Below are 13943 nucleotides of genomic sequence, written 5' to 3' on the forward strand. Positions count from 1 at the left end.
TGCACTTGGGGGAATGGGGGAGCAACAGAGAACACAGGCATGTCAGGAGGTGAAGCTTATGACATGTTGAGAACAAAACTTGTCCATACAATCACCTTACCTGCTACATTGAATAGCAGGCCCAGCTGCAAGTTGTAGCATGCAATTTCAATATGTTATCACCTGAAAAAGCCAGATTCAGACATGGCTATGTTGGAAAAGGAGGTTTTCATTTCATAGAGTTGTTGTCACAACCAGGAATGAAATGATTGCTGTGAGATAATGAGACAGTTCACACAGATAAGAATGGGGGAAATTGACATGGTGAATTGTTCTTGGGGTTTCCAAGCCAATTCACAGTCTTCTTTCATAGCAAAAGTAAAAGGGAGTAAATACATGAGAAGGGATGGTGTCCAGGCTGTACAACTGGGCAGCAAGATAGAGCATATGGCTCAGAAGCTCTGCACAGTAAACCAGGCCAGTGCACAGCAAGATAAGCAAGATAGAAGCACTTAGAATGGAATAAGTCTGGACTAGGTGCAAGAAGGGAACAAGGAAGTAGGAAGAACATAAAAAAGGAATAGAGGAAACATACAAACAGATTGGATGGATATAGATAGAACATACATGAGCTACCCAGTCACATGCACTGGGGGGAAGGAGGGAGCCACAGGCAATACATAGCCATGTCAAGAGGTGAGACTCACAACAGTTGTGTGTGAAGGATGTGAGTGAAAACTTACTTTGCAGCCTAATGTGCTCACTTGCATATATTTGCTGTGCTTTCTAGTCAACACTGTGGTGTTAAGGCAACCAATAAACAAGTATGCAAGGTTATATGAAGACTTTCAAACTCAAATCACACATTACTTCAGCCTTCTATATCCTGAATGCACAAGGCATTAAATTTGCTTCAATATTGCTACCAACTCCCTTGTTCAATATGGTCAAATTTGCATAATTGTAGATGGAAACTGTTTTTGCACTGCAGCTCTGATAGACCTGGATTGACTTGCATGGGATAACTCATTTACTAAGGTATATTTTACTCCAGTAATCTGACCCAGACTAATTATCACGTCTATATTGTATCAGTAAAATCTCCCACCCAACCAGAGGCTTTCTGGCAACAACACAGCCAACTAATACAAGAGGTCTAGTATGGTCAATCACTTGATATTTATTATGTTGAACACATTGAACAGTATGTTACATTGAATAAGTTTGTTTGTTTGGAACTCAAAGAATCCATAGGGATGAGAAGACGCACATACTATAACTGCTTTTTTTATGTAAAAAAAAAGAATCTGCTATTGCAGAGAACAGGAGCTACATGCAAACAAAGCAAACTGCTCATGGTAGTACAAAAGAAAAGCACCATTAAATAATGCATCCCCAGGCAGACCAGAGAGTAACAGTAAGAGAAGAAGGAAAGGAGACAACAACAGGGAAAGCAGAGCAAAGCAAGGGGTAAAGCAAGACAGGCAGGAGGAGTGTGGGTGGACACCTGTTGGCATTGATGTTGGGCAGAGGGGGTCAATGTACAGCCAGAAATAATTATATATATTGCCCAATGCCAGAGCAAAGTATGAATTTTGCAACTGCTTCTAGGCCTTTGGTTGAACCAAACAAGGTAGCAGGGTTGAGATCTAGTGCAAAATTGGAAAGTATTTTATTGCTGTCCTCCACAAGGGGGCACAAGAAGAGGTGCAGGACGCTTTGGATGTGTTTGCTGCACAAGCATTTGGAAGAGACCTCAATGAGAAGCATTCTGTCTTTGTGTTTGCCAAAACACCCATGGCCTATCCTCACATGGATGAGGCAGGAGGAGATTGAGCAGGGGAGACCAGTGTTTTTGAAGATGAGGTGGAGTTTAAAGTATGGTAGGCAGGGTGTATGGTTTTGGACAGTTTCAAGTGGGGGCTTTCTGTCCAGATTGTCCCTCACATCTTGGAGACCCATTGGGTGGCTTGGCCTTTGGCCCACATGATGGTGTGGTTGAAGAGGGACATGGTGCAGAGGTTGAGGTCTGTATTGGCCAATTTGTCTGCATGCTTGTTCCTTCAATTTTGGAGGAGCCAGGGATCCATTGAACCACAAAGGTTTGATTCAGGTTGTTTCTGAGGAATGCATGGACCTCCTTGCAGAACAGAGTTGAGGCATACTGACCAGGGTGAGGTTTGGCCTAGTTTACAATGTGCAAAGCTGCTAAGTTGTCCAAAAAGACATGGATTTTACAGATGTTGTAGGCAAACCATATGAATCTATGCATTATCAGAGCAAGGGCAAGCATTTTGGCATCAAACATATTGGCACAGGGCCCAATGCTACCACTGAATTTGGCAACTTCCATTTTTTTCCACTGTACACTGTACCTGCCTCCAACCTTGCCAACCCCTGACTGCACCTCTTTTGAGCCATCCAAGAATCCAATTGGAGTGCTTTTGTGTGCAAATGTGTCAATCAGGTGATTGCATTCTTGGCAGTCTTCAATTGGTAGGTCTTCAAGGAGCTGCCAGGGGGAATGCACATATTAATGTGCCAGGGAAGGGGTTATCCAGACACCAAGGTGGGTTGAGATAGGTATTAAGAGTTGTGTAAGTACAGGGGTAGGAAAGAATTACTATATACAAAATGTATATGGGAGCAACTAAGAACTAGTATTAAGTATCAGAATATATGCACAGAATATATGCACAATATAGGCTAGGTTTATCAGGAATAAACAACTCCTAACAATTAGTCTATCAACTATGAAGTGCAGGTGGTTGGTTATGTATAGCACCTTAGACTAATGTTACTTAAGCCTAAGTGACTAAGGGTATGTATACTTAAGGTCTCTGGGATAGTACCTTAAGTAAGAGGGTGACCTGACTAATTACAGGATTTATGGGACTTGCCTAGTAAGTACAGGACTTATAGATGCTCAAGTAAGACTTATGGGGTTTACCTAACATATATCTAGGACTTATGATATTGTAGATAAAGCTATCTATAATATAGGAGTATGGATGGTTGATTCACTATCACTCAATCACAACAGTCCTTACAGTATTGTCACACTATACTCAATGTTGAGCTCAACAACTGTGTCAGTCAAGGGGCACAGGGTTGCAGTAAGTATACTAATAGGCTACTCTGTGTCTGTTGGGACTGGCCTATGGTCTTAGTGTGCCAAATAACCTCCTATGCTATTTACAGTGAGTCAATCACTAAAGTAAATGCGCAGATAAGCTGTTAAAGGCTTGTGTGCATATGTCAATATATAAGAGTGGATAAATGGATGCATTAGAAGTGTCTTCACAGGGTCCTTTTATACCCTGAGAAGGCACACAAACAAGTATACACATGATTGGTATCAAGAGGGGGTACAGGAGGTACAGGTGGCAACTGAAACACTTGAGGGAGCCAATACTTTGGTACATAGTAAATAACAACAGTCCCTAATGCTTGCCCAAGGCAATACTTATCTATGTGGGTGGTTGGATGTCCCAAGGCTAAGTGTTTCATCCTTTGAGTAAACAGTCCCAAAGGCATGATACCTCTGAATTGGGTATTCACTGTGAATAGGGCACACTGTGCCAAATGTTATCCATTCTGAGTGTTTGAGCCAACATTCTGGAGCGCACAAACAGGCGCACCTAAGCGCAAGCAACTCAACAGTTTGGGATGCCTGGGTGATGGAGAAAAGGTGCATTTAGTCTGTTGGTGCTTAAGCGCTGATTAAGTGCCAGAGCATTGGCCTATGCAACAGGGGGGACCCTGAATATTCTGTGTGTAGCCAAAAGATAGAATCTTGTATAATGAATACTACAAACAGGAGAAATATTGCTTTTTACTGTTTATCTACTCAGCTGAATATATGTATATTTAAATGAGTGAAAAAACAGCATATATGCAGAAGATATTGCATATCATGGGTATCCCTGAGGCCTATAGGTTTTTCAAAGGCTGCAATTGGAAAGAGAGACCTTGAAAACCCTAGTTTGCATCTTTATCCCATTTCATTTACTGTAGTATTACTTGTGTAAATAATAAAATAAGTACAGATTAATGGAGAAATGTCATATCAATAACAGAAAGCTAGCCACCAGACTACAATTTTTGGTGTAATTATTGAGGTTCTGAGTTTGTGTGCAATCTCAACACTACAGTTGGACAGTTGCTGCTTTCATGAGATGAAGTGGATAAGATTGGATTTAGGGAGCTCAAACTCTAATCCAAGGGACTGAAGCATTTTGTTGGCTGCCTGAGCAATGTCTTGGAGGATTTGGGCATTGATGGGGTGGGAGTGGGAGAAAGCAAGTATGGAGAGGTTGTTGACATACATTTAGGTATGGGTTTGCAAGTCTTGTATGGCACAAAGGTGGGGGATCAAGTAGATAGAATATAATATGGGGGATAGGGGGGATCCTTGCAGGCTGCCAATAGTGGGTAAGTTAATGGAATTTCACTGGGTATTGTCAATTTGGGGTTGTGCAGTTCTGTCAAGGAGGTACAAGTGGATCAAATGGCAGATTTCATGTGCAAAGCCTAATTGGGTTAACATGTAGATTAGTCTAATGTGGTCTACATTGTTGAAATAGCCAGAAACATTCATGGTAAGAAGGAAGACATGTTTGCCAAGAGCCCATTGGGATTTGACATTGTGTATGAGGCAAAGGCTGGAATTGTTGCAGGAGGTCATGTTGCATCCACCAAATTTAAATTGCAGGATGAGGTTGTGCCTGCCAGATTTGTATATGAGTCTGCATGTGATGGTTTTCTCCAGGCACTCTGAAAGAGCTTCCAGGAGAGAGGTGGGGCAATAGGATTTGTGGTTGGACATGTTGTAACAGTTTGGTTTGAAGATAACCACAATGATCATGTTCCAAAGGCATGTGGGGTAGTATCCAAGTATGAGGCATCCACCATAGAGTGCAAGGATGGCAGTTGGTTCCAAGGTAAAAGCCCATTTCAGCACTTGTTGATTAGTGCCAAATGCCCTGGGTGCAGACATGTTTGATGAGTCTGCAAGAGACTCCTTGACTTCCTGTGTTGTGATTGGGTGCCACAGTCTCTTGTGATCTTGGGGGAGAGGGTGATTCCCAGGGTTTGAGCAAGACTTTTGCCAAGGTGGCTTTGGGGAAGAACTTGTTGGTTGGGGCAACTGCTCTTTGCTGAGGTTGGGTGACAAGGCCTCTGCCAAATCAAATGGGAGGGGGCTTTGATGTTTGCCCTTATACTAGTTGGTGAACTAGAAAAAATTTCCAATGGTAGCAGCCTTGCCCACCTCTCTGCATGGGAGTTACAGACATCACAGGAGCAGGAGTTGGATGGATACTGTAGGCAACAAAACACTAGCAACACCACAATTGAAAATCATTACACAAAATTGCAATTTTTGTTAGCAACAGATCAGGATCAGGCCATTACAAGAACTTACAATAGCAACAAGTTGCCAAGAGTGCATCATAGAGTGCAGCTATGAAGTGTTGAGTTTTACATCTGTAGTTTTGGGCTCAAAAACATTTATTTAGTGCATGAAAACATATATTTTCTGCCCTCCACCCTTGTCCCAGCTCATTTATGCCATAGTCTAAACTTACTTTGCATTTTTCTTGTGCAACAGGTGAAGAGGCAAGGGAGCAAACAATGCAAGGATTTGAACAGATTTGTCATGAAGCTTCACTTTGCAAGGGCAAAAAACTACTTGCTGCAGAAAGGAAGAAAAAACACAAAAAGGAGCTGAATCAAAATCAAGTGAAGGAGTTTTGGAAGAGGAAAGTCAAGCAAGAGATTGCTGCAGGGGATTGGGATTGGATGGGCAGACCTGTTAAGGTATGAATTTACAATACAGCAGAATATGTTCATGTACATGTTAAATTTCAGCAAATGCAGCTGCATGACAAAACCACACCTGTAGCCAATTTGGCACCATCTAAATCAAAGGTTTGTGAGGCTATTGAGTGCTCCCCAACACCACCCCATTCTCCTTCAAAAGGCCATGCAATCCCTAGGCCAAAAAGGTTTACCTGTTCCCAATGAACAAACTGGTTTCAGTCAGCATACCTTACCACCATTGACCAGGTTGTACAAAACTACTGGTTTTGGAATCTAAGGGAGGTGGTCAAGGAGCTCCAACAGGGAGTAAATGGCCATCAGTTTGGGTTGCTCCATAGTGGTATGCTAACCAAATGGACTGACCATACAAACCTTTGCTGGAGTGACAACACAAAAGAAAAAGTCAAATATATGAAGGAAAAAGAGTCCAAAGACGCCCCTCATCTCACATTTAAGAAGCTAGGCTGCCCACAAGTTCTTGTGAGCTTATAGACAAAACAATGAATATGTTGAGCTTACCATTGTACATAGGATTGCTACCCCAATGCTTGTGAAGACATCAAAACTTACTTGAATAAGCTGCAGCTCAGTGGTGTACCCATCACATATGGTGTTGCTCATGCAGCAATCCTAGGATTCCTCAAGTCTTGTGCACCTGAGGCATTTCAGGGAGGCCTATTCAAGTGCTGCAGCTGCTCTGTGCAGCAACTCCTGGACACTGAGTTGAATTGGTCATACCATTCTGCCACCCAAAAGGCCCAAAACACCCCCAACAACTGGGAGGAGCTCTGCACAGACATGGCAATGCGCTTGGCATGGCTTATAAAGCAACACAATGTCCCAATGCCCCTTGTCTTAAATGATCACCAAACTGGGATTGTTTACATGAGCACAGGATTGCAAACTTGGGCTGAGAAGGGGAGCAAACAGGTTTTGGTTGTTGGGAAAGACAAGAAACATCAATTCACACTCATGCCAACAGTCACTGCATCTGGGGCTGTGCTTCCTTTCCAAGTGATCTATGCTGGCAAATCTGACAAATCCTTGCTGTTGGCTCATTTTTGGTGGCAGTGTGAACTCCAAGGTTATTTTTCATGTCTGGTGGTGTAAAACACTGGAGCAACCTGAAGTGCATGAAGGAGGTGCACATTACAACCTCTAAATCCTTGCATATACCCTACTAATATAGTCATGTCAACAGTACATTGAGAAGATCATTGTTCCATACATCAAGTGTGTGATTGACTTCTTGTCAGAGCCAACAACTACCACAGGGTAAACCTAACAAGCTATTGCCTAATATAGGACTTATCAGCTAGTAGGATCTAACAGAGCTCAAGGCAACTGCCAGATAAGGGGTTGGACAAGACCAATATAGTAAATGTGCACTGTGCTATAAAGATAGCTGGGCAAAGGACCTTTGACAGGGACTGGTATGCTCTCAGGCAATACTCTTAAGTGTATGTCTTAGGGTAGTAGTGTTGGATGGGGATAAGAGGTCAAGTTCTGAGGCTTAAGGCTCTCAGAACCCTCCTTATATATTCAACAGAGAAGGGGAAGAGTAATTACATGTACAAACATAACAACAAAGATAAGGTCACATGACCATAGATAAGAAAGACGTGATCACATGACTAAAGGTCATGTGATGAGATTACATAATAAGCGCTAAGCGCCTAAATAGTATAAAGATGCATATATCCATAAATCTTCATGAAAATAGCGCATATATTCACTATTTCTTTGACTTAGTGGATTCTAAGGTGGTCACGCCTCTAGGGCATGACACTTCTTAAATCTTCCTCCAACACAAAAAGCAATTCTATTATTAGACTGCTGGGCTGACCACTGGAGCAAAGAGTTGACCACTTGGATGCATGAAAACCACCCAGGAATTAAACTTGTTTACATTTTTGGAGGCTGTAAGTTTTTATCTATTTCACAATCTATCTACCTCACCAAAATTGTTAGGCACTGGCAAAGCTCAACCTTGTGATGTCAATTTCCAACAACTGCTCAAGCATGTCATCAAAATCAAATGCATCAAGTACCTAGTTGAGCAGACCCAAGTTGAGCTGAACAAAAATATCCCACCTGAACAAGTTTGGGTGGACTTCAGTGTTGGAACACTTTGTGATCAATTCCCAAAATGGTTACTCACAGCTTACAAGTGGTTTCAAAGCCATCCAGAGGTCATTTGTCAGGCATGGTCATGTGCAGCACTTGGCAGGTGGAACCTTTCCAACAATTTGCTTGTTTCTCCCTATGCCCAATCTATTGTTGACAAGCACTTTGAAGATGACACTGCATTTGTACTTTCAGTTTCAAAAAATGCAACCACTGCCAAGCTCCAAGAACATCTCAAAATTAACGCAGATGGGGCCAATTACAACAATGATCCCACTTTGTCAGCCCTTGACATTTCCAATCTGGGAGCAGGAGGGAATCTAAGCCAGCACAATGTTGTGCTTGATGACAACAACAATTATATATACAACAGAGAGGAAGGTCTCCCCAATGATGGATATTCCAACTATGCCAAATCAGAAGCAGACTCCAAGAGCAATAGTGGCAGAGGACACTGAACTATATATGTACCAACAACCCAGGGCAGTCAGTTCCTCATCATTGGTTGCAAGTGTGCCCACAGCTGCATCTGAGTCCAAATTTGATGTGCCCAAGGCCTTAGACCCCTCCAAAAATTATGTATACAATACCCAAAATGTACCTACAAGCCCCAAAACTCTCATTGGGGCCAATTTTATGATTGTAGACTTGGATTAATATATGTATGTAGATAGATATACCATTACAAAATTTGTACAAGTTAGCAGCAACAACAAAATCATTACATTACAAGGAGGGAATTAGCAGTTAGCAGCACCAGACCATTACATTACAATTTGCTAGTGTTTTGTTGCCTACAGTACTTTAAGTCATTGAGGTCTTTGAAGCATTTGCTACTCCACCACAGCAGTTGTCTGCCTCCCTTGCCTGGTTTCTTCTGCAGCATGGTGTCTTGGGTGGCCTTTGAAATGGCCGCTAGAATGCCACTTGCCATTGCACCTAGCTCTGTTGGCATCTTTGGGCTGGTGGGGGAGGTGAGCTTGATACAGTAGGGTATTAAATCAACTTGTCCATTCATCTTTGATTATGGGGTCTGCTGTGGCAATCATTTGGTTGTGCAGACTGATCAACCACAGTATGATGTTATGGTCCAAGCCCATGGCCCCCTCAGCTTTGCATGTCCACTGAAGCTCTGTGAATGTTGTAGACACACACAATACCAGGGAATTTATTCCCATTTCCTCAAATTTAAACAAAAGCAAACAGACAAGTTTTTTGATCATGTGACTTTGGCACTTATGACATACCCTAAGTGGCTTGCCACATCCCCTTTGTCTAGTCAGCTGCATAGCCACCTCCACCTATGACATCACAGGTGACACATGTGCATGAGTAAGGCCACTGATGGAGTGGGCTTCTTATTGGTTATGGTATTTGATTTTATATTGTAAATAACACAGCTTTGCCACAATATATGAGGGCAATTGACCATGGTAATCCCCAGGTCAATTACCTCTTGTTGCATCATACTCAGTGCATAAGGACTCTAGGTCCAGTAAAATACTCAAGTAGATAGTAGTCACACTGCCTTAAGCAGCCTCTCACCTGTACTTAGATAGCTGGTTGCCACCTTAAGTGGCTTGCTTGTTGTAGTTAGGTACCTTGCTGCTGCAGATAGCTTCTTTACCACTTTAAATGGTCTTCATTGTACTTAGCTAGCAGCAAGCACCAACTCCCACTTGGTCCCAGACAATGTTTAGGACAGTGAATGCATCCAGTGCAATGCTATTGAGGAGGAGGGCAAGGTCAATGACTGAGTTCAACTGGCCTCCTTTCCCATTACAGGTGGGCACAATGAGGTCATTAAGTACATGGAAACTTTTCTTGGATATCCAGTTATCTGGTAAGCAAGCATTGGGATTGGGTTGGTTATTGACCCATTTGGACCCCTTGAGAGCCCAGTTAGGGTGCTGGGTATTAAAGTTGCCAGCAACAATGATAGTGTGCAAGCTTGGGTAGGGGTGGCAAATGAGATGATTAAGGGTGTCTTTGTATCTCTTGCTGTCTCCATGGAAATAGACATTGATTAGAGTAGTAAGAGAGCCATTATAAATAAAGTCAATTGTGAGAATGTCACAGTGAGGGGGGAGAGAATCAGAGTTGCATGCAATGAGACCAGGGATGTCTCTGTAGACATAATGTTATGGATATGACATTTCTTCAATAATCTGTACTTATTTTCATTAATTACACAAGTAATACTGCAGTGAATAAATGACATTAAGATGCAAACCAAGGTTTTCAAGGGCCCTCTATCTAATTGCAACCCTTGCAAAACCTCTAAGCCTCAGGAATACCCTCAATATGCAATATCTTTGCATATATGCTGTTTTCTCACTGATTTAAATATACATATATTCAGCTGAGTAGATAAACAGTAAAAAGCAATATTTCTCCTGTTTGTAGTATTTATTATACAAGATTCCATCCTGTGGCTACACACAGACATATTCAGGGTCCCCCCCTGTTGCATAGGCAAGTGCTCCAGCGCTTAATTAGCGCTTAAGTGCCAACGCACTAAATGCGCCTTTTATCTATCACCCGGGCATCCCACACTGTTGAGTTGCTTGCGCTTAGGTGCGCCTGTTTGTGCGCTCCAGAATGACGGCTCAAACACTCAAAATGAATAACATTTGGCGGAGTTATGCCCTATTTAATGTAAGTACCCAATGCAGTAGTATCATACCTTTGGGACTGTTTACTCCAAGGATGAAACACTTAGCCTTGGAGCATCCAAGGACCCACACAGGTAAATACAGCCTTGGGGCAAACATTAGGGACTGTTATTAAAGACTATGTACCAAAGTATTTGCTCCCTCAAGTGTTTCAGTTGCCACCTGTACCTCTTGTACCCCCTCTGGATATCACTCATGTATATACTTGTTTGTGCGCCTTCTCAGGGTATAAAAGGACCCTGTGAAGACACTTCTAATGCATCCTACTTATACTCTTATATATTGACATATATGCACAAGCCTTTAACAGCTTATCTGCACATTTAAAGGAGGTGTCATCCATTGGCCACCACCTGGGTGGGGCCTATTGCTTTTTTTGGTGCTTAGGCCGCTTTTTGTACAAAATGCTAGTTTTCTTGCCTCACAGAGCAAATTCAAGCAATTGGAAAAGACACTTTTATTTGCCTTTTGTTTGCATATGTGTATATTCAGCTTATTTTTAAATATATACCATTGTCATGTCTCTGCACCTGTTTGATTGTTGGCACATGTGAGAAAAAACCAAGGTAGCAGTGTACGTGTAAGCTGACTGGCAGAGTCCTGGGGCTTGCAAACATAGTCTCAGAACTTTGTTGGGTGCAGATATCATTAGAATAGCACACTTATTCATTCCTATCTACATGTACATATCCTGGGGCAATTTGTTCAAATGGAATATGACTTGGTGTCTCCCAAAGGTGCCAAAATGTTTTTGTAGCCCAATCAATTGCTTGCAAGCCATTCATACCACTGTTGTACCCGTCAACAAAATGTTGTGATCAAGCACCAAACCTACAGATTGACATTAGTAGATGTTTTGTGTGTATAAAATTGGTACCAGTTCCATGGCTTTAACAACATTTGCCTTCAACACCTTTGGGTTGCTAGATGGTGGCATGTCACAGTAGTAATGCTTTGCCACTCCCCATATCTGTTCAATTAAGTTCAACTTGCAGTGATATTTTGGTACAAATAACACATGAGTCCCAAGCTGTTGTGCAGTCTCTTGCAAGGTTGAGTCATGCAACTGGAAGTCTGGTTGGTTTGCCATCACTTGTTGGCAGCAACAGTTGGTCCTATTGACTTTGCACCCCTTCACACACATGGCATTCTTCTGAGCAAGATGACCAAGGCCACGCTCTCAAAGAATCCAGGCCATTCCCTTAAAGCAACAACCTGTTGGCTCATTTGGGTCATAGAGCAACTGTGCTGACCCATTGGGAAGTCTGCCATCCTCCATCCACACAAAAGTCCTCTTGCCATTGTTGTTCTTGTAGTAAGGCCAATCCATCACTGGCCCCTTGGGCATTCCCTGAGCTGTAAGTGATGAGGGCAAGTGTTTTGTGTGGGAGGGTGCATTGTTGTAAACAAACACATGCATGAACTGCAGGAAAGTGTCTTGGACAATCTTGACTGCATCTTGCAGCTGCAGAATAACCCAGTCATTTGTAAACCACCCATCCATGTCACCTCCTGGAAACATGATAACCCTGGTGGATTCACTGCTTCCTTGGTGAGTTCTAACTACCAAGCACTGCTACACTCTTTCATTTTTTACTCACCCATTTTGTCCATGCAACCATCCAAACTCTGGACACACAAAATTGGCTATCATGATACTGCAACCTTCCCCTTTTTTGAATGGTGTTGGGTGTTTGCCAATATAAACCCATTGGACAAGTTGACAATCATTTGCATAAAAAATGGACTTGTTGTGGAACCAAAAAATTACAGGCTTCTTGCCAGGCTGTAATTGTAGAGGGCGGGTAGGATCTGGGACAGCATGTTGATTGTAGATTATTTGCCAACACTCAAGTGCCTTCAGAAAGGGGACATATACTGTCTGTTGGTATGCAACTACATCTTCCTGTTTGTGCCCATCAAAATATTGACCTTTTGGTTCTGACCTCCACTGGAAACCAGCTTGGGACAACCATCTCTGTGCTATGCGTAGGCTGATTTTATTCTTGATGTCCAATTGGCCTTGGACCTCTGGGTTTTGTAGGAAGTCAACAATATCCTGTGCCTGGGCATATTTACCAATCCCTTGCAGGTGTAACTTAATCTCCAACAACACATCTTCATCCTCAAGTGTGGACATGTTCCACCACCTGCATGTATTCCCAGGTATGTTCCCCATCAGGATCAACTGTTGGGTCCATTTACAGATGGTAATGGGGTCTGGACTGCATGGTCAAGCACCCTCAATGCATCTTGCGCCTGAGCAATTGTTGGTGGGCAGTAATAGCTCTGTGGCCCAAGGGGTGGTCTGTCCTCCAATTCAAGGTCATCCTCTGAGTCCAAACAATCATCCAAGTGAGGAGGTGGACTGGGAGCTGACAGTAGATTAGGTTGGGGTTGAGAGGGCCTTGCTGGCTCTTTTTTGGACAGTGAGCTGAACTCAGCACAAAGAGTGGCTTAACTTACCTAAATAGACTAAGTGAATGCTCTTGCCATTCACTGATGAGCTGGGCTCATGGTTGGGTAGTACACACCTTGCCATATTTTCTTCTTGATTTTTGTCATTATTTTGACAGCTGTGTTTTGCTTTTTTCTGTATAAATATATAAGTAATTAATTCACATAAATAGAGGTTCCCACTCTCAGTTGCCCAAGCCTTCTCCAGGCTAGAATTTTGGTGTTTTCTCTTTTTACTGACTGTCATTGGAGCAAAGTGGCAGTAGGTTGTGTTGGGTTGGGGACCCCAGACTCCTTTAGTCAGCATGTGTGTATGTGGCTACTTGGTTTTTCCTTATGTGTCAGCCTAAATGCTAACAATCAAAGGAGTGTGGGAGCACAACAAGGGGGTGTATAAAAAAATATTTTATATTTATGTATATGCGGACAAAAACAATGAGAACTGTCTTTTCCAATCACCCAAATTCGCTCTGTGAGGCAAGAAAATTAGCATTTTGTACAAAAAGCGGCCTAAGCACCAAAAAAAGCAAAAGGCCCCACCCAGGTGGTGGCCAATGGATGATGCCTCCTTTACTTTAGTGATTGACTAACTGTAAATAGCATAGGAGGTTATTTGGCGCACTAAGACCATAGGCCAGTCCCAACAGACACAGGGTAGCCTATTAGTGTACTCACTGCAACTCTGTGCCCCTTGACTATCACAGTTGTTGAGCTCAACATTGAGTATAGTGCAACAATACTGTAATGATTGTTGTGATTGAGTGATAGTGTTTCAACCCACCATACCCCCTATATTGTAGATAGCTTTATCTACAATATCTCATGAATCCTAGATATATTTTAGGTAAACCCTACAAGTCTTAAGTCTTCTTAAGCATCCAT

At 42.5% G+C, this 13943-nt stretch overlaps 2 protein-coding genes across 2 annotated transcripts; one reads left to right on the forward strand and one right to left on the reverse strand.

Annotated features, from left to right (window-relative positions):
* Positions 1-5613: 5613 nt before the first annotated feature.
* RhiXN_08565 (uncharacterized protein) lies at positions 5614-8387 on the forward strand (the record flags this gene model as incomplete). The annotated part of the gene is made up of 6 exons (XM_043328381.1): positions 5614-5799; positions 5851-5910; positions 6022-6282; positions 6334-6886; positions 7662-7724; positions 7774-8387. The coding sequence occupies 6 exons, from the start codon at positions 5614-5616 to the stop codon at positions 8385-8387; spliced, it is 1737 nt and encodes a 578-aa protein (XP_043183766.1).
* Positions 8388-11784: 3397 nt separating this feature from the next.
* RhiXN_08566 (uncharacterized protein) lies at positions 11785-12744 on the reverse strand (the record flags this gene model as incomplete). The annotated part of the gene is made up of 2 exons (XM_043328382.1): positions 11785-12145; positions 12206-12744. The coding sequence occupies 2 exons, from the start codon at positions 12742-12744 to the stop codon at positions 11785-11787; spliced, it is 900 nt and encodes a 299-aa protein (XP_043183767.1).
* Positions 12745-13943: the final 1199 nt, after the last annotated feature.

The sequence above is a fragment of the Rhizoctonia solani genome, chromosome 10 (assembly GCF_016906535.1).
Source record: "Rhizoctonia solani chromosome 10, complete sequence".
Classification (NCBI taxonomy): Eukaryota; Fungi; Basidiomycota; class Agaricomycetes; order Cantharellales; family Ceratobasidiaceae; genus Rhizoctonia; species Rhizoctonia solani.